The sequence below is a fragment of the Lampris incognitus genome, chromosome 10 (assembly GCF_029633865.1).
Source record: "Lampris incognitus isolate fLamInc1 chromosome 10, fLamInc1.hap2, whole genome shotgun sequence".
Classification (NCBI taxonomy): Eukaryota; Metazoa; Chordata; class Actinopteri; order Lampriformes; family Lampridae; genus Lampris; species Lampris incognitus.
The window spans coordinates 31,641,645-31,667,882 of NC_079220.1; the positions used below are offsets into that span (position 1 = coordinate 31,641,645).

The following is a 26,238-nucleotide window of genomic DNA, read 5'->3' on the forward strand; positions in this document are numbered from 1 at the left end:
ACGGTGGGAACGTTTGTGCGCGCGCGCGCATAGGCTGGGGAGTTTGTGGTGCACTTGGAAAGGAGATGGCCAAAGATTGAATTTCGACCTCGCAGCATTCCCCGGAGCGTGAGTGAGAGAGAGAGAGAGAGAGAGAGAGAGAGAGAGAGAGAGAGAGAGAGAGAGAGAGAGAGAGAGAGAGAGAGAGAGAGAGAGAGAGAGAGAGAGAGAGAGAGAGAGAGAGAGAGAGAGAGAGGAGACCTACAAGCAAGCTTAACCACCTTAAATTGACCCAGGGCGGAGAATCAGGAGGCAGATTAACGCTTCCCCCTGAGGGAGTCAAGGTGCTCCCTCTCTCCCCCTCCCTCCGATGACCCGTATTACGAGATGAGGGGGTTGTCTGACGGAGGGATGAGGGAAGAGATAGACAGACAGACAGACAGACAGAGAGGCAGACAGAAGAGAGGGTCAGCCAGACAGGCACCCTATGGTGAAGGGTACACAGTATAGCGGAGTCACAACTCGTTGGCCCGGACTTGTAGCGCCCCTCTTTCCAGCAGCTGTGACAGGAGAGGAAGCGAGAGGAAGGGAGAGGAAGGGAGAGGAAGGGAGAAACTGTTTACCTTAAAGACGATCAGCGCTGTTGTTTCCACAGCAGCATGGTTTGTGTTTAATGCGGATGGCGATGGGCTGCAGCTCATGGGCATGAAGCCGATGGGGCTGCATGGGGCTTAACCGTGTGTGTGTATGTATGCATGCATGCATGAGCAATCTGTGGAGGCTCACCGGTACTGCTGACACTCACCGGTATTTCTTTGTGATACCCCCCCAACATCGGTGAAATGAATTCGACGAGGACATTCAAGCGATACTATTGCTCATACATTCATAACGTATACAATTTTCCCTGAAGTTAAATCGATTAGGATTCAAAAACTTGCCGAGAAATGTCTTTTATCAGAAACAAAGAATTACTAATGTGAGTGTGTTAGTTACCATTACGAAAATGTCTCTGAAGATATGAACACCCTGTACTGGTGCTATGTGTGTTTCCATTGTGTTTGGTTCGCCATCTTCGTCCAGTGACCTCTGTTGTTCTCCACAGGTCATCTCCACTCAGTTCCCCCAGTGACAAGCTGATAAAAAAAGAGCAGGGCAGAAAAAATTTTTTCCAACGGAGGGATGGAAAACCATGGCAAGGGATCGGGAGGTGAGGAAGGAGAGGGCGCAGAGGAGGTCAGCGACAAGAGCAAGCGGACCGAGGAGCAGAGCAACAGAGCGGAGAAGGGGGAGAAGGAGAGCAGTGAGAAGGAGAGGGGCGAGAGCAGTGAGAAGGAGAGGGGCGAGAGCAGTGAGAAGGAGAGGGGCGAGAGCAGGAGGGAGGGCCGCCGCGCCCTGTGGAGGAGCGGCTGGGCGCTGACGGAACGTCTGGCCATCAATGTGTCGGGGATGCGCTACGAGACTCAACTCAGCACCCTTGCCCAGTTCCCCGACTCCTTGCTGGGGGACCCCCAGCGCCGGCTGCGCTACTTCGACCCCCTGCGAAACGAAGTCTTCCTTGACCGGAGCCGCATCTGCTTCGACGCCATCCTTTACTTCTACCAGTCCGGCGGGCGGCTGCGCAGGCCCGCCAATGTGCCTCTGGACGCGTTCATGGAGGAGCTGCGCTTCTACGAGCTGGGAGAGGAGGTCGTGGAGCGCTTCAAGGAGGACGAAGGCTTTGCCAAGGAGGAGGAGAGGCCTCTGCCAACAAACGAGCTGCAGCGCCGGCTCTGGATGCTGTTTGAGCACCCGGAGTCCTCTGGTGCAGCCCGCATCATTGCCATCATCAGCGTCATGGTCATTGTGGTGTCCATTCTCATCTTCTGCCTGGAGACGCTGCCTGAGTTCAGGGCTGAGAAGGAGTTGAGGGAGGTGAGCAAAGGCTTTGTGTGGGGAGTGAAGTGGTGGGCTGGGATGAGATATGAGGAGGTCGCCCTATGCAGTCTTCATGAGCAGTAATAGGACATACTGCAGCAGTCACCAATGATCAGTAGAGAGACAGAGATAGTGAGAAATAACAAGCCCGAGCCAGAATTTTCTCACGGAGGAAATATAAATAATGACCACAGCTAAACGAGATGGACGAAAAGAGGAGTTGAAAAATAAATCAGGAAAAGCAGCTGCCAGGGTTGGAAAACCTGGAAGTTCAGAGACTAGTTTTCCACTGGAAAACACCTTGAAAATTACAAAATTGATCAAATGTTCTGGGATTGTCGTTGAGGTCATGGAAAATTGTCAAGTTAGGTTGTAGATTTGTATTTTTATCCAAAGAGACTGCTGAGCAATTTTTAGCTGAGATGGCTTGTTTTCATCCATATTTTTAGCCGCTGACGTTGTACGTCACGGCTCGGAGTTTGGGTGGTATCTTCAGTGACCAGCTAAAAGTCGCACAGTCTGTGTAGACACTGTTGAGACTTCCCCGGATGGTTAGTACTGAACAATAAGACCTGTCAGCAGCTGTCATCACGTATATCCACACAAAAAGTCCTGGGAAATATCTTTGAAAAGTCGGGGCGTCCGGTTAGCGTAGCGGTCTATTCAGATGCCTACCAATATGGGTATCGCCGGTTCGACTCTCCGACCCCGTGTTACCTCCTGCTTGGTTGGGCGACCCTACAGACGCGATTGGCCGTGTCTGCGGGTGGGAAGCCGGATGTGGGTATGTGTCCTGGTCGCTGCACTAGCGCCTCCTCTGGTCGGTCAGGGCGCCTGTTCGATGGGGGGAGGGGGAACTAGGGGGAAATAGTGCGATCCTCTCACGTGCTACGTCCTCCTGGTGAAACTCCTCAATGTCAGGTTAAAAGAAGCGGCTGGCGACTCCACATGTATCGGAGGAGGCATGTGGTAGTCTGCAGCCCTCCCCGGATCGGCAGAGGGGGTGGAGCAGCGACTGCGACGGCTCGGAAAAGTGGGGTAATTGGCAATACAATTGGGGGGGAAAGGGGGGGGGGGATTCCACACCAAAAAAGAAAAAAGAAAGAAAAGTCCTGGAAAACGATTTCTTAGAAAGAGTGGGAACCCTGACCTGTTATGGGTGCCAGGAGAGCCGAGGTTCTTGCAGCCTGGAAGTGATTAGGGGAGGATGGAAGAATGACAGGTGGTGACAGGTATCATCACCGCACCAGCCGTACATGCCATCTGACACAACAGACTCTGTATGACCAGGGTTACACACATAAAGCACACTTTAACTCTAGTCTTCTTTCACACTTGAAATACAGGACTGACTGTCACGCAGAACAACACCCAGCTCATGGGGCAGCCAGTGGGAATTTGGGGTCGGAGCTATCAAACAACTTCAACATAGAAAGAGATGGGGGGGGGGGATATATAGGGGGAGAATGGTATTGCTGGGATTATTTTAGACTTGTCATTAAATCTGATACGCCCCAAGCCGAGGGGAAGGAATAGGGGCAGAATAGAGGAGCCATTATAACGCTGGGGGGAAATGCAGCAGGGGGTTAGATGAAAGAAAAGAAGCAACAGAAATCAGCAGAGGATGGATGGGAGGAGAGATCATGCAATCAGGGAAGAAACAATGGATGAGAGTGAGTGAGGGAGAGCAAGGGGGATAGACAACTTGAGAAGAGGGATGAAGTGAAAAACATTCCAGCTGCAAGTGAGACGTAACTATTAGAAATGATTGCTGAGAAACAGAGTGGAAGAGAAGGTGAGAGAGAGGGGGGGGGGGAGAGAAGTGTGCAGGAGTTAGGTGGAGAGGAGTGCAAAGGCTAGGAGAGGACATCTGATGCTTGTCTCATTTTACCCCTTAGAGATCTAAGAGGCTATTTTTAGCGAAAGGACAACTCTAAAAAGCACATCAACACAAACTAATGGCTGTATTAATAAGCCCTCTGACTCATGCGCACTGGATGTGGCATGGAAAGAGGTCCTACAGATCACCTTTTTGATGACGAGCACAAAATGAAATTAGTCTGGCACACACAGTAGCATGGTGATAAGTACGTTCTGGATGCTCATGTGGAATAAGTGAGACACGGTACTTTGGTTACCGGGTTTACTCTTACCACAATCACCACCACCACCACCACCACCAAAAACGTCTGGACCCCCCCCCCCCAAACATAGACACGTGTTTGGAACATGTGAGAACTTGAACGTTACACAAACAAACTCAAACTCACTCACACACTCTTGTTCAATTTGACTAATGTAGAGAGTTGCTGGTGCATACAGTATTTTATCACAGGCAACTGATTATGTCACATATACTCATGTGCAGTTCTGTGACGAGTTATGCCCCTTGTTCCTGTTAACGAGGGGTTTGAACTGGACCAGAGGAGGAGATGTGAGGAGAACTTCCCTGAACTGGGAATAACTTGCAAATAACGTTTTTAATCTTGCAAGAATTTCAGGTCTGCAGATAGATAGATAGATAGATAGATAGATAGATAGATAGATAGATAGATAGATAGATAGATAGATAGATAGATAGATAGATAGATAGATAGATAGATAGATAGATAGATAGATAGATAGATAGATAGATAGATAGATAGATAGATAGATAGATTGATTGATAGATGGAAACAGGTTAGTTGAAAGACAAAAATCACAAACCAACCTATCAACAAATGGAACAAAAAAAAGATTGCCAAAGAAAGAAAGAGTGTTATGCAACACATTACAGACAATGTTTGCTAGATGGATGTCAAGAGTATTAGAGCTAGGGGTAAAGTAGTGTCATCAACATAAACGAGGCTCATAATGTCTGCTCATCTGAAACCTCCCCCTGCAGGTTTGATTGATGTCTTAGATTTGCTGCCGTGCCCATCTGCAATGAAACTTTAACCAGGGTACTTCACGTTGTTTATGGTTAAATATAGAGAAAAGGGTTTTATTAACAGCTTGTGAGGAAAAATAGACAGGGGGAATGAAAAGAGGGGTGGGAGGTCGGTCAGAAAGAGGGCGAAGGAGGGAGGGGAGGGAAGGGGACGTTAACACAGTATCAGAGATCTCACAGTCCTTATCAGAGAATGATAACGGATGCATTCTCCAAATGTGCTGAAGACAAACTTTACCTTTTCCCCAATAATCACTTCTTACTCATCCTTTTCCCTCCTCCCTCTCCCATCTACTCTCCTCGAGTTTTTCTGTCTGCTTGCTCCCCTCTGACCTTCATCTCCACAAAGCAGATTTTTTTTTAATCTTCTACCATTTAACCACTTGTTTTATTGGTGTAACTCATAAATGAGGAAACTCAATGTGCTTTCCGTTAAGGGCAATTAAGGCAAATAAACAAGGAAAGTAGCGCAGCTATAAACAAGCATGTCCAATAGAAACCCTGCAGCCAAATGTACATACGCACGCACATACCAAGCAGTTGTGTTTGCATGTCCACTTTCACATATATGGGAATGTGAAAAGCTTTTTGCAGAGAAAAATGTTGTGAACTTGCTTTCAAAGATGTCTTTTTTGACAGATTGCTGATATAGGATGGATATAAATTGTGCTACCTGGTTGACAGACTATAGCTCCTGTGTTTCACTGTTTCGTGTTTGGACACAACCATAACCATTTTCCCTCTTCCTATAATTTCCAGCAATTCATAACGATGCCCCATCCTACAATAGCAAATGAAAGCATACTGGTTGCACCTGGCTTTGCCTCCTTCCAAGACCCCTTCTTCATAGTAGAGACAGTGTGCATCTTCTGGTTCTCCTTTGAACTCATCATGCGCTTCATCTGCTCCCCCAGCAAGACCATCTTCTTCAAAGATGTTATGAACACAATTGACTTCTTCGCCATCATTCCCTATTTTGTCACACTGGGCACGGAGCTGGCCAAGGACAAAGGGGCCACCCCGTCCGTGTCCCTAGCCTTGATCAGGGTCATTAGGTTGGTGAGGGTGTTCAGAATCTTTAAGCTATCTCGTCACTCCAAGGGCCTCCAGATCTTGGGTCAGACGCTGAAAGCCAGCCTGCGCGAGCTTGCTTTGCTCATCTTCTTCCTCTTCATCGGCGTCATCATCTTCTCCAGTGCTGTCTACTTTGCCGAGGTAGACAACCCTGATACAGCCTTCACCAGCATCCCTGAGGCCTTCTGGTGGGCCGTGGTCTCCATGACCACGGTGGGCTATGGGGACATGTACCCGGAAACGGTTGGGGGTAAGCTGGTGGGGTCCATGTGTGCGATCGCCGGAGTTCTCACCATCTCCCTGCCAGTTCCTGTCATTGTGTCCAACTTCAGCTACTTTTACCACCGTGAGATGGAGTGCGAGGATAACACAGAATACAACCACGTCCCCACCTCTCTATGGGAGGATGGGCCCGAGTGGACAGAGGAGGAGGAGGAGGATGAAGGAGCAGACGATGGTCCTGAGGGCATGGGAGATAATGCCCCTCTCTACCGGTGCAACAGCAGCAGCATTTGCCCTCCCCTCAACAGGACCCTGCTGGCAGGGCTATGTACGGCAGGGCAGGCAACTGAGGACCAGAAAGGGGTCAACGTCTACCTCAGAGAACCTCTGGTCACTCAAGTTTGAAGCGTGATTGGATGAACAGAGTTTTTCAGGTTGACACCGGAGCCCTGTCTCACCTGTAGAGAACAAAGACAGACACTATGAACATTGTTAAAGAGTGGAATTAAATGCCAGAGTAAAACAGAAGAGAAAGATTTTATGTTAACACAAGGACTGACTAACACTCACAGTCATTATATAAGAGGTGATATTGCCACAGTTAAACTATGAAAGGAAGACCGATAATCCAGAGCACTCTCACTTTTGCACAAACTCTGGACGACAGCTGTTCAGTGTCACAGTGACTGTTACCTGTAGGAAGCCACGATTTGACAAAGACAATCGGAACGCTACATGATGTAATCGTTAGTGCACATTTAACAGATGCATTTAGCTCTGGTCTGTGACTCTCTAAGAAGTGGACTGCAGTGACATTATTTTTTGTTGTGCACATAGATTAATGTACCATGAGTTTATAGCCAGTGAATGCAAATTACTGAAGAATTTATACTATACTACACCCTCATGAGAGCTATAGCAGAAATGTGGTGCTGTTGTCTTGTGCTGACATAGAACGAAAAGAGATAAGTGTTAGTGCACTCAGAGTTCATGCCTGCGAGTTGCTTCAGGGCGTGTTTATATGTTACATGGTCTAATTGATATAGCTGGGCTGGATGGTAGTGAAAGCTGATCCTTGGCCAGAGACGACACTGCTGTCGCGCCTCCCCATTTGACCTCTTTGTCCCAGTGGTAGAGCCTTAGCTGCAACACCAACATATGGGCTAAAGCTGCCCTCAACTCTAGATAGTGAGGGTCCAACTAGCTTCTACGAGCTGCCACCATTATTACTATTACTACTGCTAGCAGCAGCAGTACTGCAGCACAGAGGACAAATCACAGATTGGTATTTACTGAACTACAATGATGCTGTAGTTTTTGTACAACAAAAAGTTTTTTGTTGTGCAGTTACCCTTAATTTATTTGTTGTTGCACTTTCAAACGTAAATGTGTTAGTAAAAAAAATACGGTGGTTGAAAGTGAGACGATTCACTGCTCAAGGGAGGGTAGGGGCTATTTTGTGTTTGGTTGCAGGTGAGAAGATGTAGAGTTCTGTGCTTATGTTCTGTGACTGAAGGTGTCTCTGTGTTTGTTTGAATAAAGAATTATCCTTCCCATCAGTGATTCCTGTAATCCTTCCACACAATTACCCTCTCAAAACCTCAGAATTAAAACAAACAAACAAACAAACAAACAAACAAACGGTTATTTACCTCTGCTCCATCCACTTAAAACTGTAGAGTTTGGCTAGTTGTGAATACACATTTGAAGGTAAATTCTACCCGTCTGTTCGACTCCATGTAATGACTCATCTTACCTCTAGGTGTCAGTATGTTCTAAAAACCCTCTCACTACACAGACCATTACATCATTCTGATTATTGCTGGTCCCTGGGCTGGGTGACCAGACGGGACAATCTGAATTACAAGCAGTTGTCCTGAATCCAGAATCTTGTCCTGTTTGAAAATTAGACTAAACCGTAGTTTTGATTAGTTATAGTCTAATAACCCAATTTTATTTTATGCTTTTATCATGTTTTTCCCCCCTCTTATCTTTTGCCTGTAAGGCACTTTGAATGAGCTCTGCGATGATAAGGTGCTATACAAATAAATTTGCCTTGCCTTGCCTTGCCTCTGCCAAACATGCCAGCGGCCCTCCGTAACCCCAGCCTTCCTACGAGGTAGGCTAAGTGAATTTCGTTGTCTTCTTGAGTATTACTGCAACTTATACAGGTCCCAATATTAACTAATTAGACGGAGGCAGACTTCTCAGTGCAGCGGTGGCTGATTTATTTTTACCGTGTGCCCTCTAGCAAGTGTCAGTAAGAGGCCATAAATCACAATATATGACAAATTTAACTTGGACCATGTGTCAACAGCATTTTTATAGCCACAAAGTAACACACATGCATGCTCTTATCCCCCTTTTTGTTTTCTGGCTGAGATGAAGATTGCAGAAGTTGCAGCTGTGAGGACAGGGAACGTGTAGCTGCAGGCAGCGTTGCGCAGACAGATGTGACAGGCACTGATGAAAATTAATAAATAAAATGAATTTTATGTAATGGATAATGACTTACACACTTACATACAGCACAGTCATTACGTTTCTTTTCCTAATGACAGACAGTTGACTTCATGTTCATGAAAAAAAAATTAGTGCTACGTTTGGATTTTCACGTGTTTTGCTGTTACCGTGTTGACCTTGAACGTAACGTACTGAAGGCCACGCCCACCGTGACACGTCACCACGCCCAACCCCCAACTCCCCTGTCCTGAATTTTACCCATTTCCATCTGGTCACCCTATCTCAGGGAAACTTGAAACTAAGAAATATGCACATGATTTTCTTTATTTTCCTTGAAAATGACAGTACTCATTTTTGAAACAATCCCAAATGATTTGAAAATTTCACTCCCAACCATTTCCTTAATTCATTATTTGTCTTGCTGATGAGGTCCAAATGATCACACCTCTTTGGAATCAATTATTCATGCTTTCAAATAAGCAGTTATTTCAAAACCATTGTTTGTCAGATTTAGGCCTACAGTTATTACAATGGAAATAATAGCCTCCCAAATGTATTGTTGTGTGCAATAATTATTCAATATTGTAAGCCATTAGTTTTTCTTGGACACAGTTTGATACATCACAGTTGTTTCGATGAAACTTTAGGGTCATTTGCCAGCCCTTTCCATCATACTATAGATTCTCCACCAATGGAAGGCTTTCAAAGTCCTGGGAAGCTCTCTTCAAATACATTCAGGTAAACTGACAGGTAAACTGACTGAAGCTTTTGATTGACTTCCTAATGCAGTAAGAGATTAAATTTGAATTTTTTTATTTTGTTCTTCCTCAAAAAAAATAGATGAATATATTTCTATATTTAATGACTGCTGGAATAGGCTCCAGCATCCCCGCGACCCTGAGAGCAGGATAAGCGGTTTAGATAATGGATGGATGGATAGATGGATGGATATCTGAGGAGTGCACCACCTTATTACACACCTTAGTGTATGCTACCCCACCCTACCAGATGCATTGATTGACTTCTACGCATTGTATGAGAGACTGAATAACATTTCAGTGGTGAACACTACCTCCCTGATGGATGACCATGTTCTGCAAGTGACCACAAATGATATGAAAAGACCCTCTCCAGAGTCAAACCACGCAAAGACAGAATCCCAGGCTGAGCCATCAGGGACTGTGCTGAGCAGCTGGCAGATGTCCTCCCTGACATATTCAACATCCTACTGTCCCAGGCAGTCATCCCCACATGTTTCAACTCAACTACTATCATACCAGTGCCAAAGAAGTCCCCTGTGTCCTGCCACAATGACTACCACCCCATTGCCCTGACTCCCATCATCATGAAGCGCTTCAAGAGGATGGTCACGAAACACGTCAAGTCCAGCCTCACTCTACTCTGGACCCTCTCCAGTTTACATACCATGCTAACCGCTGCACAAAAGATGCAATAACCTCTGCCCTTCACCAAGCCCTGTCCCATCTGGAGAGAAAGAACAGCTATGCAAAGATGTTCATTGATTTCAGCTCAGCTTTTAACACAATTATACCTCATCACCTGATAGGAAAGCTGAGCCAGCTAGGCCTTAACACCTCCCTCTGCAACTGGGTGCTGGTCTTCCTCATGGGGAGGCCACAGTCAGACCAAATCAGCAGGATCACTTCCAGGACCATCACACTGAGCACTGGCACTCCACAGGGCTGTGTGCTCACGACAGCACATTATTATCCACCTCAAACCTCATCATAAAGTTTGCTGATGACACTACAGTGGTAGGCCTCATTAGAAAAAATGATGAATCACCATACAGAGAGGAGGTGGACCAACTGGTGACAAGGTGCAAAATCAACAACCTCTCCCCAAACACAGGGAAAACTAAGGAGGTAATCATCAACTTTAGAAAGACCAGTGCCCACCATACCTCCCTCCCATACCTCCCTTCCAGATTCAGCAGCGCTAAGTTCCAGCACATCACAGAGGAGCTCTCCTGGTCCTCACATGTCACTGCACTCTCCAAGAAGGCCTAATAGCACTGAAGAAGGTGAGTCTCCTCCCACCCATCCTTACCACATTCTACAGACCAGCTGTATCACTGTCTGGCATGGGAACTGCAAGGCGTTCGACCGCAAGTCCCTACAGCGGATAGCGAAGAAAACTGGAAAGATCATAGGAACTGCCCTCCCATCCATCCAGGCCATCTACGATACACGGTGCACCCGGAAGGCCCTCAGCATCGTGAAGGATCCCACCCACCCTTCCCACATCCACTTCACCCTCTTACCCTCTGGCAGGAGGTACCAGAGCATCTGTGTTGCCTCCACCAAACTATGCAACAGTTTCATTCTGGTTGATGCTAGATCCAATGGGGTGTAGGCACGGAAGTAGCCATGATTGGCTGTTGCATCGGCCAATAAACAGCGCGGAACCTTGAAGCACACTGACTTGAAACAAATGATGTGCACTGAAACATTTAGCTAGCTAGCTTACAACTGACCTTAACACTGCCAGATTGTACTGTAATGATAGCTAACGTTAATGTTTGCTTACAATGGAAATTCAAAAAGAGTTTAAACCCTAACCCTAACCAACAATCAATCACGTCTACTTCCGTGCCTACACACTGTTGGATCTAGCATCAACCTTTCATTCCTCAGGCTGTGAGGTTCCTCAACAGCCTGAACACTCAGACCTTCCACACACTGACTTTTTGGCCTTCTTCCTTTTGTACAAATAACTGTACTGTCCCCCTAAACAACCCATCTACCTATCGCTGTCAGAAACTCAGTGTCTGTGTCAGGTGTCCCTGTGATGTTTAGGTTTGTGAAGTACTTTGTTTAATGTACCTTTTGCTGTTTAATATTCATCGAACATTATATGTTTTTTTGGGGCACTGCGGTCCCTGTAAAACACAATCTCGTTCCCCATATGTATGAGAAATGTATATGTGGAAATGACAATAAAAGGAGTCTAAAGTCAAAGTCTAGTGATTTTTTTTTAATGTATAACAAAATTTCCAAGCACATCCAACTTCCCTCCCTTTGGTTTTCAGAGTTGGGTGCATTGGTATTTAAGATGTCAGTTAAACTACAAATGAAACTAGTGTGAAAGCATATATATTTATCACAAATACAAGTAAAAAAACACTTCAAAGTAATATTAGTATCTTGGTACAATCATCCCAAATCATTTCAACCTGATCCACGACTTGCTTAATAAGTCTGAATGCTTTTTGAGTTGCTATTATCAGAAATTAATTTTTATTATTATCAGAAAGCATGCTTAACATTAAATCTAAGAATTTAAGACAATTACATCAATTAACTGAACCTCATTATTTGGTTTATATACCAATTTCATTACAAAGATTTCAACAGTTAAGGATTTTGTAGTGTGATCGCACTGAGTTGAGGCCAACAAAATAAAGACCAGAGCGAAGCTAAGAGAAGAGTTTGGAGCAAACGACGCACCTCATAACCTTCCTCTTTCTTATGATGGCTCCATTGATTGGATACCTGACCCCCCCCCCCAACTACCCTAAGATGGTGTGATATCCCTGTGTCTCGTACCCGAGGGACAGTTCTCTCGTGCGGTGGCATAGGCAGCATTAACTTTGGTCATTCTTGGTACATTTGACTTCACACTAGGCCAATTGTCCAGCTAAACTCGATGAAGACCTGCTCATTCATCTTCCTTTGTCCTCTGCTCTCGCTCCCTTCTTTTCTTTTGACGTGTACGGTCCCAACACTCACGTCAGTCCTGTTTGCAATTACCCACTGTGCCCCTATGTCTGGGAGGAATGAGGAGGATTGACGTCTTTCTGGCCATCTGCCACCATCCTCTGTGTCTCCCATAATTCACTCACTCCTGCCTTCCCCATCTCCAACTCTTCTTTGAGAGGATTAAGTGTGTTGCTATCTCTGTGTGTCTGTCACATCAATGTGTAAATGTAGCGCTGTATTTAATGTGAGTGTGTGTGTGTGTGTGTGTAGTGAGTATAATCACCGCTGTGTATTTGCTGCATTGGCAACGTCTAATAATACCCTTGTTGACTGGATTTTTCTTATATGTCTTTAGCCACCAAGCATTGACGTGTGTCCCCCTTTTAAGCACAAATCCTGGCACAGTTTACACAAAGTACGTAAGGAGCACAGAAAATACATAATCATTAACGATAAAATTTAAATAAATCTCTTAAGATTTTATTAGATACAATATGCATACAACCTGAATTAAGACTTGAGGATTTGGGGATGCAATTAACATTTCTCTGCTTGAAATGAAAGGCAGTTCAGTGGGACACGGGGAGACTAAAAGTATGACAAAACTGATAACATTTCTTTACAACAATTGGTTTATCAATAATAATACATTGAGAAAGTGAGCAGTAAATTTAAAACATGGAGCAAAATCAGCATGAAATGCTGTGCATTTGAGAAAGGACGCCTAATAATTGTTTCAGACACCAGACTACGACAAAAGAATAAAATCCAAAAATACAGTAATTGATTAACCCATAAATTACAGTAATAACAATATTAACATCAAGAGTACTGTGATTCTTGTTGAGGGAAGAAGTGGGGTGATATAATGCAAGTGGCGCTTTAGGGATGAAGCGGTTCAGAGATGCGATGAAAAAAGAAGGTAAAGGTTATCCTATGTTTCTTTTGATTATATAATACAATTAGCATTCTTAGGGGTCTTTTTTTTCTATCCATTTCTGTCCCAGAGTGCACAAGGAGAAGGGCAGGGCACTATTCTAACAGGTGAGAGACTATCAGTGGATCAATGGGCAACAGACAGTTCATGGTTGTGCGTTAAACTGGCTGATATCCAAATAAGACCGACAAGGTGCCTCAACATCAAGATGCATTCTGCAGAACAGACTTGCTACTCCACTCTCTGGCATCCGCCAAATGACGGGAAGTGTAGGGAGCTCTTTATATTTGGTCACAGAATGATATTAGCAAGACTATGAGAGTGATAAAAAGGAATGAGCCGAATAAACTAGAGGGGAAATTATTCTTAGTTAATACTCCCCTTTAAAGCGAAACATAGCATGTACTGTAAGGCTGGGGCCTGCTTTAAAGGGCCTTAGTGGGGATTCTTACATGGCGTTGCCATGGCAACATAATATGTATGAATAATATGCTCAAAGTAAGCTTACACTTACTTTTCGTTCAGCGTGATTGCACTGAACAAAGACTCGTGTTAAGCGAGGTCATTGAAATCAAATGAGAAAGAGTCCCAAAAGAGCAGACATTTGTTGAGCCAGAAACCCACTGAGGACGTCTGCCAGAATCACCACCTTGTTACACGGTGAAGTCGAGCACTTGAAGTCGGGAGGCTGCAGTGAAACGGACGCAAATCGATGGAGAGGTTATCTGATGGTAAAAGCCGGTCATGGCAAGTCACTCAGTGGGATTGCATGCCTCCTATCGTAAGCTGTGTCATCGCTCTCATCTCCATCGCTCACTTCACCCAAAACCCTTTCCCTCTCCTCTTCTTCTTCTGTTTCACTCTCACGACGCAGTCGCTCCTTTTCCCTTTCTTTCTCCCTGAAGGAGCGGGGAAGGGTGGGAATCTGAGAAAGGTGGGAGAAATTGAATGAGTTTGAGGCTGAAGACCTTATGGACCAAGTTGAGTTTTTCAGATGTGTGCACTATAGCATCACATATTAGCATACTACTAAGTACATCAAAATAGAATGTGAGTTTTTTCATACGTCTGAAACCAAAGTATGCATCAAATAGTATGTGAAAAATACTGCTGGATGTCATGAAATATCAGAGTATGCATACACTGGGCCACTATGCTGGCATGGGTATCCCACAATGCATTATGATACTTCATGAGAACAACCAAGAATGGCAGAGGCCGATACAAAACCAGCAAAATGGTGGAACTGTTTAAATGTAGGTATTGTATTTCACTATGCATAAAGTAATTAAAAATGATAGTCTATTTTTGTGTTTAAAAAAGACATGTTGATGACCATACCAGTAGTAGTTTATATGCAGGGTGTTGTCATTAACTCACAGAGAGCTGAAAGGAAGTGGCGTGGCTCCATGTAGCATGCAACTCAACTTTTTAACTCACATACTAATAGTACTCTGGAGGATAATACACATTTGCAGTATGTAACATTTCTTTTTGTTTTTTTTTGTTTTTTCCCCACCGTTTTCCTCCCAGTTGTACTTGGCCTACTACCCCACTCTTCCAAGTTGTCCCAGTCACTACTCCACTCCCTCTGCTGATCCAGGGAGGGCTGCAGACTACCACACGTCTCCCTCGATACATGTGGAGTCGCCAGCCGCTTCTTTTCACCTGAAAGTGAGGAGTTTCACCAGGGAGATGCAGCGCATGGGAGGATCGCGCTATTCCCCCCAGTTCCCCCTCATCTCCGAACAGCGCCCCGACCGACCAGAGGAGGCACTAGTGCAGCGACCAGGACACATACCCACATCCGGCTCCCCACCCGCAGACACGGCCAATTGTGTCTGTTGGGACGCCCAACCAAGCCGGAGGTAACACGAGGATTCGAACCGGCGATTCCTGTATTGGTAGGCAACGGAATAGACTGCCACGCCACCCAGACACTCCCAGTATGTAACATTTCTGGTGTGACCCATGCGTATACAGGTTGTCCTTCCAATACGTAACACCAGCTCACTTCACTCATACAGAGAGAAGAAGTGTCAGTCAGTAATACCAGCTGTTAAACTGAAGGGTTTGAGTGAAACCTGCATACACATGACCCTCAATGCCACACTGCTGGACAGCACCGTGCTTCACTCATCACAAACCCTCGCTTCAATCAAATTTAAGTCAGCAGTCTATTTGAAAATGGAGCAGAGTCAGCGCAGTAAAACCAGAGGCAAGGCAGCTTGAGTTGATACCTGATTATCATGGCTGGGCAGGGCACAGTAGCCAGGCTCCGTCCTGCGGAGGAGGCATGGCGAGTGGGTGCGGAAGGGCCTGGGGGAGTGGGAACACACGGAGCGTGGGGACGGAGAACGGATGGAGCGCGGGGATGGGGAGCGGATTGATCGGACTGGAGAGTAGGTGATGGAGTGGGACTGGGAGAGGGCAGAACTGTGGTGATTCAACTTAGGCGGTCGAGGGGAGCGAGGGGGTAGCTCAGGGGGCTTGAGAGGGTCCACCAGGTCCATTTCCGTGAGGATGGGAGGTGGAGGGATGAAATCCAGCTCTTCCTCTGGGGGAAGCATCTGCATTTCAGCTGCATCGAGCTCATTGAGCTCCGCCTTCGACAAGTGGTCTACAATTCCAGCGCCAAACGAGTCGCCAACCACGTTGATGGAGGTTCGCATTCTGTCACTGTGTGGACAGAACACCTGTGTCAGCAAGTGAAATGGACGGATGCCATCTAAATGACATCAAATACTTTATGAACTAACTGCCTCAAACACTGTACTTTTCATCTTAAGAAAGCTCTAACTTAATGCACTTGATCACCATGCCAAGAAAAAGCATGCTCCCCCTCCCAAAACCTGACTCACAGCAGCCAGTCAACAGCAATAAGCAGACTGATATCTTGGGTGGGCAGGCCCACAGCAGTCAGGATCAACAGCATGGTCACCAGTCCAGCACTGGGAATACTGGCTGCCCCAACACTGGCCAGGGTAGCAGTCATACTGCGTAGGAGAAAGGAGACAACCAGAGAGAGGAGAGGAACATTATAATGTAGTTCTACAATTTACAGCTTAAATCAAATCACCCGCATTTCCTCATTTTACTTTTGAGTGATATCTGTTTGGCAAGAGAGATTAAACAGACATGAAAAATGTTGACTGGTCTGTCACGTAATAAGACACATGAAAAACACTACGGGTCGGTCTCTGATGTGGATTTTGGCTACTCCACATCATGGTGCAACATGGAATTTATTGCATGGTCCTGCTCATGTAGCCAGATTTCACAAGTCTGCATTATGTTTTCAAACTTCTTTACACATCAGTAAACTATACAAATTAGCATACCACTCTGACAGGGTTGATTAGTGAAAGACAGTGATTTATAATACACATGTGACTCATTTTGTAGCAATGTCCTCACAGAAGAAGCAGTGCTCATACTTCTCTTTAACTTTGTGGAATGTCGTTGCAAACAAAAGATGTTGAAAAGAACACAAAAAAAAGCAAAACAAAACAAAAAGACTTAAAACCTCTAGCTGCTGCATCTGACCTGCGGCCATGACAGACAATGTGCCTCATCCAAATGGAAAGGGTTCCCACAAGAGTTAAATCATGTCTTTGCCAAAACCCAAAACACATAAACAAATAGCAAATCATGAATTCTTTACAGATTATGCAAACGTAAACGTCCCTGTGTTGCCTGAACAAGAACACAAAGATATAAGATAAAACACCTCATAGTAAATCAAAGAAGGTTGTCAATAAATGTTGTATCCAGATGAACTGATACGTTCTTTTATTTTCTTTGTTTTTTCAGATTTTTTCCGCCTTTTTCTCCCCAATTGTATCCTGAGCCGCCCCGGTTGCTGCTCCACCCCCACTCTGCTGATCCAGGGAGGGCTGCAGACTACCACATGCCTCCTCTGATACACGTGGAGTCGCCAGCCGCTTCTTTTCACCTGACAGTGAGGAGTTTCACCAGGGGGATGTAGCACATGGGAGGATCATGCTATTCCCCACAGTTCCCCCTCCTCCCTGAACAGGCGCTCCGACCGACCAACCAGAGGAGGCGCTAGTGCAGCGACCAGGACACATACCCGCATCCGGCTTCCCACCCGCAGACACAGCCAATTGTGTCTGTAGGGACGCCCAACCAAGCTAGAGGTAACACAGGGATTCGAACCGGCGTTCCCCATACTAGTAGGCAACGGAATAGACTGCTACGCCACCCGAATGCCCCTTCTTTGATTTTCTTACCTGGATTATACCTCATAGTAAAGACCTCATAGTAAAGTTACAAATAAAACAATATGATCTTCTGTGGGCTTGCAGAGCCCCCACCCCCAGGAGCCTTTACCTGACAGTTACAATCTGACCCCCGTCCAGGGCGATGTCGTTCATCTGGGCGATGAAGATGGCCGCCACGGCCTCATACAGTGCCGTGCCGTCCATATTAATGGTGGCGCCGATCGGCAGCACAAACCGTGTCACACGCTTGTCAATCTTCAGGTTCTCCTCCAGACAGCGAAATGTGACAGGTAGCGTCCCTGCACTGCGAGGTGAGGGAGACACCACACGAGTGTGTGAGAGTCATTTAAATACAAAGGCGGAAAGAGAAAAGGGATGAAAAAACAGCATTTCTCCATTTCAGGGTGGGGTTTGGGTGGAAAGGACAAGACAGGCAGACAGGTGGTTAAGAAAAGACCTAAGCAGAAGGTGTGAGAAGGATGAAGTGGAGAGAGAAGTACAGACAGCAGGCTGGTGAGTGTGTGTTTGTGTGTGTGTGTGTGTGTGTGTGTGTGTGTGTGTGTGTGTGTGTGTGTGTGTGTGTGTGTGTGTGTGTGTGTGTGTGTGTGTGTGTGTGCGTGTGCGTGTGTGTATGTCTGTGTGCGTGTGCGTATGTCTGTATGCGTGTGTGTATGGGTCAGGGGCCTCGGGGTTGAGGCGAATAAGAAAAAAAACAAACGCAGTAGAGTACCAGAAATTTGAGTCGAGTGAGAGCTGTCTCCTAACAGCTGGTGTAAGCCAGCGTCGCAATCCTCCAACATGTGAATTAAAGGAATTTGATTCCGGGGCCCTTCTAAGCCAGGGTCATAATATAATTAGAGAAAAAGTTGATAGGATTACCCATATTCACTAAAGCTTCGGTAATGTGCCAAAATGACAGTTGGTTTCAACAGCGATGCAGACTCCCAGGCAAAGCGAGGCAGGCCAACCCAATCCAAGCCGGGCCAGACAGAACACAGCAGTCATTTTGGCCAGCTAGGATTAATCCGGCAGCTTAGACATTTACAACACAGGATCTGTCTGACATGGTCTTGTCTATGATAACCCATATTCAGGCTTATTCGGCTCTGCTGTCCTGACTCGGAAGTTCAGTTTTGTCGTTGATTCAATTTTCAGAATTTTGCCCCCCTCTAACTCGGCCCAAATAGCTGAAATGTGAGCATGCAGCCATAGCTATCAATCACGATAACGACAGCAGCTGCTCACGGAATAGCTGCTGCAAAATAAGAGACATACGTGTATGCAGGTTCACACATGCCCCAATAGGGAACATCCACATACACGGACACCCATTCTCTCTCCTTCTCTCTCTCTCGCTCTCTCTCTTTGTGCACACGCACACACACACACACACACACACACACACACACACACACACACACACACACACACACAATGCACACACGTATGTGTGTGTCCATACACACATATACACTCCAACACATACACGCTCCACATCCTACTTACCTGCTGGCAGTGCCCAAAGCGGTGATCCAGGCCTGGAAGATCCCAGAGTAAAAGGTGAAGGGACTTTTTCGGGTGGTAGCAAAGAATATAGCAGGAAGGATAATGCCCCCGTGGATCATCAAACCCACCATGACAGTTACCATGTACATGCCCAGCTGCCTGGCCACGACCTCCAGGTCTCCAATGGCGGCAATCTTCCCTGCAATCAGAGAGGCAATGCCAGCAGGAGAGTACCTGCACACACAGGCGGCCGAGTCATCATTCAGCAGCTCAAACGAACAGAAATGAACTGAACAGTCAGCTATTGTTTACATCCCCTTACTGACTCTCTACATAGTGCTCAAGCTGAAAAAAAGACAATCATACAATTCATGACTAAGCCATGGCAGTAAAAAAAAATGACCCATGGCATTTTGGAATTGAATGACCATTGTATGGCAGTAAAAAATGGGTGACTGAATTTCACGAGTTTAGGGAAAAGATTGATGTGCTCCTTGAAGGAGTCGGACGGGGGTCTTAGGGACACAATTTAATCAGCACTCTCCATTATGTAATATAAAGGTTTTGCGTCTTGAAAGGAATAGATGTTGTTGACTAAATAAATATTATTTATTGCACCACTTTGAGACTCATCATTTCCCTCCAGCTCTCTAAATGCTACATGACTGACTACAAGTTGACTTTATTCTCAAAGTTGAACCTTTTTAAAGAGACAATAAAAGTGAATTTATTTTCACAAGAAAGGTAAATTTACAATAAAAGAAAATGTACTTGTAATTTTTTTCTCATGTCCATCCCAGAAACTCATCTAAACATAATAAGATAATAACTGAGACAAATAATAACAATAATTGAGTGATAATAATTGAGACAAATGTGTCACACATAAGCTCACAAAATCAGTCTGGATTCATCAGCATATATCTGGACAGTACTTGATGATACATGCACATGGACACACACACATACATCTATAAACATTATGCACATATATATACACACACACACACATATATATATACTATATACACACACACACACACACACATATATATATATATATATATATATACACACACAATATATATATATATATATATTGCCTACAGAAGAGCTACACACGTGCACACATACACTTATGCAACACATGTAAAATGGTTGTAATGTGATGTAAATATTGTAATTTTTGTTTGATACTGTCACATGTATGAGAATGTCAGCATTTATTATGTGCTCAATTTAACTAATGTACTTTTGGTAATGATGATATGTTATGACCATTTTTAAGTAGAAAAGCCTAACCAGGGACAAGGGTTGCAAATTAGCCTTGGCTACAAGTCCTACATGCCACACATCTGTATCATGTTATTGTAACCAGTCACAATGATTTTTGCATTGTCCCTGTCAAATAAACTAATAGATAAATAAACTAATAAATAAGTAAAAAAATAATTAATTAATTAACAGATTCTTAGATTCCTTCTTAAGAGCCTTGTTCTAGAATGACATTGTTCACTTTCATGAATAGCGGTTGCTCTTAGTGCTGCACAGAGGCAGAATTCAAATGACTCAAAAATGTGTTTTCCTGTTGAAGAGCTTCCTGGTTGGACTCAGTTTCACAGCACAAGAACAGCTTGGATCCCGGGTCATTTGTTGCCGTATGGCATGTTGAACTCTGAGATGGCATTTAGCGACAGTTGTTTGGTGAAGCGGGGTGTATATGATTTGATGGATGTCTTCTCGTATGATATGCGCTCTGTATACAGTGGACTCTGTGTTTGGCCAGGCCCCATAGGCTCATGAGTAATCTGTTTATACTGTGTGAGTGATATGAACAAGAACCCAATTCCTTTGGTGTCCAGCTGCTCATCTAGATGGCCCACGAGAGCTTCGAGACAAGCTAGCTGCTATCTGTCTTAACCCTCCCCACCACCTCCCCACCCCTGCACCCACCACCCCACCCCTTCCTGCTCTCAGTGTCACTAGACTCTATGTGAGTAGCTGGTGTCCTGCAAAGCCTCAAAGCTTACATTGCTCTCTAAGAGCATGCTCTCACATGCATCCTTTCACATCCTGCTGTCCCTCCCGCATTTGCTCTGCTGCCAGTGACTCCTCTGCTGTCTGCAGATCCATTACAATCTGGACGTTTTCCACCCTGAATCCCCAGAGAGCCCACAATGCTGCTCGCTCCCGCTACTTCCCGGCATTCCACAGACTCCAGCAAGACCTCGGGGATCTCTCTCTCTCTCTTACCATCTATCCTTTAGCATCTCCCTTCCTCTGCCCTATTCTCGTTTTCACTTTTTTTGCGAGCTGTCCATTCCCCTTGTTTGTTCCCACAACTTGGTCTTATGCATACACGTCATCCCCACACCATCACTACCAGAAACCTCTGTGTATGTGCTATCTCCAAGCATGTCCAAACACTGCAACCATGGCTCCACTTGACAAGAAGCAGATTCACATGTGCATGCAACACATAAACACACAGCGAAACAAAGACATCTAAAACAAACAAACAAAACAAATACAAAAACACATAACACTGACCACATGATCAAGGAGACCATCGTCATGATAATCTCATTGAGGATGTTGAAGAATTCACACATGACCTTCCCCCTCTCCCCCATTCTCCCCATGCATATTCCAAACGTAATGAAGAATCCGATCAAGCCTTGGGAAAACAGACAGCAAGACATTATGTCATTAAGAACACAAACACATTGGTGACTTAAAACTGTTCTAGCCTCCAAAAGAGAAAAAGAAATAATGTTACATAGGCTCTGTTGTTATGCACTCACCCAGCACATTCATGCCCCATTTGTACTCCAGTTTCTTCTTGCTAACTAAGATAGGCTCTGTTTGGTTCTGTGGTATCACCGGCACCTTCTTCAGCACTGTCTGAACCTGTGAGGGAGGACCAAATGGGATTCAGATGGGTTGGTGAATGAGTTTGTTTTTTGTTTTTCTATGCATCTAATACTTTGTGTGTGATGAAAAAAGAGACGCTTTGCATTGGATTTAAAGGGCAATGATCACGTTTTCAGCACTGCCTCCAAAAACATTTTGGGATAACACTCTGTTGATCTCTAACACACTTGTGATAACAAAATGTGATAACCCTTTGGGATAACACTCCATTAGAAGCCATAATGATGAGCAGTCTTCTCTGTAGCTTCCAAACGAAATTGTGCCTGCTGGTAACATTGCTGGTGGACGATCCCTTAAACATGAGAACTTACTTCCTACACGGCTGACAGGCTGCATTACACAAGGCAAAGAAAATATCCGCACTACATAAAGCTGTAAAAGAAAAAGGCAATATTGCTGCTACATACAACTGTCTAATACAACGAAGCCTATCAGTAAACCAGGAATTAAGTTTCCACGGTCACAGATTCTCCGCCAGTGACGTCCTTTGTGGACACTTTCCCGTACAATTTCAGCGCCATTTCAGAGACACGGCTCAGTTTTCATGGCTACTAATGGTGTGTTATCCCTGCAGAGATCATACTGAAAATCGTGATCATTTCCCGCCGCTGATGATAATATCAAAGAGAACGACAGAGACTTGACCAGAAAACAAGAAGAGAAACAAGAATTCTGTAGAAAATCATTGAATTTCTCCAAATTACAACATCGACAAATCTCTGATGAAAACGACACAGTAGTAAAACAGAGCTGTCTAAAATAAATGAATGCAGAGATAGAGATGAGGACAGACAGACAGAGAGTATTAGGGGGAGAGGAGAGGGGAAGGGAAAGACATAGTTCATCTTTTAGCTCATGTTCAGTACCGTGCCCTCTGAGCCAGCAGATGCCTTCCTGTGACAAATAAGGATGCAGTAACACAGATGTAAAGGGATTAGCAGGAGCAGAAGGCCGGACCCTCACCCAGTCCAACACAGACATCTATTTCTAATCATTCAGACACGCACACATAAGAGAAAGGAGAGGAAGGGGGGTAAAAAAAACAAACAAGAAAAACAAACAGGATTTGGACAAAAGAAGGCAACTGGTCCACTATGATGGAGACTTAGATTATCGTTTAAAAATGGTCCGTCAGGATAAACAGAAGCTGAATCTGACAGTATTACTTTATGAATTACACAGGGCTTTCTTCTGCGGTCCAGCCTGGACATCCCCCAATAGTCTGCTAACTGACTTTTCACTGGCTACAGTCCGGAAAGCACAGAAAGCATGGGGGGGAGCACTCTCACAATGACTGTCAAAACATAGCAGCTTCAAAAAGCCAGTAAAGGACTTCATGACTAGACTTGGATTTTTGAATACATGCAGATACATAGCAAATAGATTTTTGGGGCTATTCAGATATAAAATAGGAGTTTTGAGACTCCTATACTGGGCCATAACTCTTCACTTCTTAGCACAGCAACTTGTATCTTGCATCCTTTTTTTTTTCAAAGGACATCCTTTTCATTTACATTTGATTTTAAAGACTGACCAAATATATATTTATGAAAATGTTATGCAATATATAGGAATGGTTTATTTCCTCTCTGATTTCTACTGTATTACTTCCTCGCAAACATTTCTCAAACATATTTCCTCTCACACATTTCTTTAAGCCAGCCTGACAACAATTAGTTAAGAGAATATTGATAAAGCAATAAACATAAGTTAGTTCATTCTGACAGTGAGTGATAATAACGCCATGGTAATTATCATATGAGCATGCTACGGGTTGCTTATCTGCCAGTTCTTTGGTTCTTTTCAGTATTCAACATTTCATGTAAGAACATGTTTTTCAAGGCTGTTTCCTAATGACTTAATGGTGTGCACCAGACATGGTGCAAGATAATATAACCGTTTGCAGGTACTGCATACCGGGACTAAAATGTACTAGCTTGTGAACATAGCCAAACAATACAGTAATGTGTCCTGTGGATAGTGGGTGAGTTGTACCTGTTGAAAGCAGGCCTGCACCAGGTTTTCGGGAAAAAGATTTCTGATCAGGTCGAGGAAGGCATCCAGACTGCTGACCTCCTGGTTCTTGGGCACTGAGCCGACTGCATTGCTCCTCAGCTTGGGGTTTCCGGGGTGGATCCCCAGGACCAGGATGACACCCAAGACAGCAGCAATCACAGTAGTAGACATATAGTACACCATAGCTCTACTGCCCATCCGGCCACTGGAGCGAGCATCTAGACCAGCCAGCCCTGAAACACACAGGCCAGAACAGAGTTACACAATTAGAAATACTAACAACATCATTAATACTAATGTTACTTCTAGACATCCTACTATTGCTTGTAATGAAAAAAATAATTAACTTCAAAGTAAAGGCAAACACATTTAAATGTACTGTGAAATGTATAGAATTAACGTGTATAAATCTTAAACCCTTGGGCATTTTAATGAGTGTGCTGATATCTACAGGTTAAAAACATGGCAGGCTGGTTTTGGTACTCTGTGATGTTAGCATAGCAGGATAAACACAGCTGCATATAGTAACATTAATAACAGGTCTGTTTGAGCTTCTCAATAGTTGTCAAGATCAGCCTGCCATGCCTCCTCTAGATACACGTGGAGTCGCCAGCCGCTTCTTTTCACCTGACAGTAAGGAGTTTCGCCAGGGGGACGCAGCATGCGGGAGGATCACGCTATTCCCCCCAGTTCCCCCTCCCTCCTGAACTGGCGCCTCGACCGACCAGAGGAGATGCTAGTGCAGCGACCAAGACACATACCCACATCTGACTTTCCACCTGCAGACATGGCCAATTGCGTCTGTAGGGACGCCCGACCAAGCCAGAGGTAACACAGGAATTCGAACCAGCAATCCCCATGTTGTTAGGCAACGGAATAGACTACTACGCTACCCGGACAATGTTCACATGGTTTTTAATCTGTAGATGTCAGCAGACTCACTAAAATGCTCTAGGGTTTAGTTACTCTTTAAAGAAAATTTCTGCATAAACTATATAAACAAATCTGTTATCAATCTACTATTTCATATTATTAACAAATGCAATAATCATGAATCCCACAACCCACAAACACCGGGTGTGGGTGTGTGTGCATGCATGTTGCGTAGATGTGTGTTTTTGTGTTTGTGCATGTGTGAATGTGTGTGTGCCCGGGGGGGGGGGGTTGCTGCTCACCTGTGATAAGGCTAGAGATGATGAGGGGCAGAATGAGCATTTTAAGCATCCTCATGAGAATGTCTCCTGGAAAGGACACCATTGTCAGGACGTTGCTGTCTGTCACCGACATGTAACGCAGCAGCATCCCAAACACTGCCCCCATGACAACACCTGCAGGGAAACAGGACAAAGGAGGTGATAAAGATGAAGGTGATAGAGAAGATACGAGAGGAAAGGCAAGGAAATGAAATATAAGAAGAGAAGAGAAGAGAAGAGGAGGAGAGGACAGGAGACGTAAAGAGTCCAGTATATATCTCAGTTTTATTGGCTGACTCGGGGTGTCATTTGTCTCCATAAAGATGCACCATTGCCTGTTTGGGTGGTAAAACACTTTGCTAATGATCTGGCTTTACCGTAATGTAAACAGGAGGAATCTGGCTTAAAATCTAGCTTTGGCCATTTGCCTTAAAGTTTGACAAATGACGTAGTAAAGACAATCTCAACAACTATATGGGGCTTATTTGACAGATTACAAAATCAAAACACTCCATACATGGTTTTATTGGTACAGACTACATAGACTACAAAACTGACAACCAACTATTGCTAAACAGATGGCCTCCCTATTGAATTTAGCCTCAGGACTCCAGTCTAAGAAGCTGAATGGGTGCCTACCCAGGACAGTGAGAGCCAGCAGCAGGTTGTGGGTGTTGCGGCTGCAGTGACCAGCATCCTTGTATTCATTTTCTGTGTGGTCATCTTGTTGGTTTTCGTCTTCCCCATTCTCCTTGTTCTTGTTCTTGTTCTTGCTGGACTGGTTTGTTATCGGCTGGTTTGTCATCCTGCCTGTGGCGAACGGGAGACATAGTGTTGCAGGTTATAGATATGACAGATGTTCCAAACCTGAGCTGAGATGAAGGCACCGGTTTATTATTCCACACAGCTCTCCTTCCCGATCGTTCACACAACTGCAAAACAGTTTTGCCACTGATTTTTCAGTTGGCTCTTGTTGGAATGTCACTCTGGAGTGTCTTAGCGTGCCCAGTCCCAGTCTCACTATAAAGGGACAGGTGTCTATAAATTTAACTATTGCTAACACCCTGGAAATGTGTTGCATAGCCACTCTAGGATCTTCATT

General features: G+C 44.8%; 2 protein-coding genes across 2 annotated transcripts; one reads left to right on the top strand and one right to left on the bottom strand.

Annotated features, from left to right (window-relative positions):
* The first annotated feature begins 1,161 nt into the window (after positions 1-1,161).
* kcna7 (potassium voltage-gated channel, shaker-related subfamily, member 7) lies at positions 1,162-6,526 on the top strand. The gene is made up of 2 exons (XM_056288697.1): positions 1,162-1,893; positions 5,585-6,526. Exons 1-2 carry the CDS (start codon positions 1,162-1,164, stop codon positions 6,524-6,526), a joined length of 1,674 nt encoding a protein of 557 aa, XP_056144672.1.
* A 7,459-nt stretch (positions 6,527-13,985) lies between these two features.
* Positions 13,986-25,941, bottom strand: slc1a9 (solute carrier family 1 member 9). Its single transcript, XM_056288696.1, has 10 exons — positions 25,776-25,941; positions 25,119-25,271; positions 23,923-24,176; positions 21,798-21,903; positions 21,544-21,670; positions 18,994-19,227; positions 17,597-17,791; positions 16,105-16,239; positions 15,484-15,922; positions 13,986-14,168 (listed from the first exon to the last, which is right to left on the bottom strand). Exons 1-10 carry the CDS (start codon positions 25,939-25,941, stop codon positions 13,986-13,988), a joined length of 1,992 nt encoding a protein of 663 aa, XP_056144671.1.
* Between the last annotated feature and the right edge of the window lie 297 nt (positions 25,942-26,238).

Coding starts and splice junctions, on each gene's coding strand:
- kcna7 (XM_056288697.1), top strand. CDS start 1,162: ATGGAAAACCATGGCAAGGGATCGGGAGGTGAGGAAGGAGAGGGCGCA. Junction 1,894..5,584: donor CTGAGAAGGAGTTGAGGGAG/GTGAGCAAAGGC, acceptor TATAATTTCCAG/CAATTCATAACGATGCCCCA.
- slc1a9 (XM_056288696.1), bottom strand. CDS start 25,941: ATGACAAACCAGCCGATAACAAACCAGTCCAGCAAGAACAAGAACAAG. Junction 24,177..25,118: donor CATCTCTAGCCTTATCACAG/GTGAGCAGCAAC, acceptor TGTGTGTTTCAG/GGCTGGCTGGTCTAGATGCT. Junction 19,228..21,543: donor ATGGTCTCCTTGATCATGTG/GTCAGTGTTATG, acceptor CTGTGTGTGCAG/GTACTCTCCTGCTGGCATTG.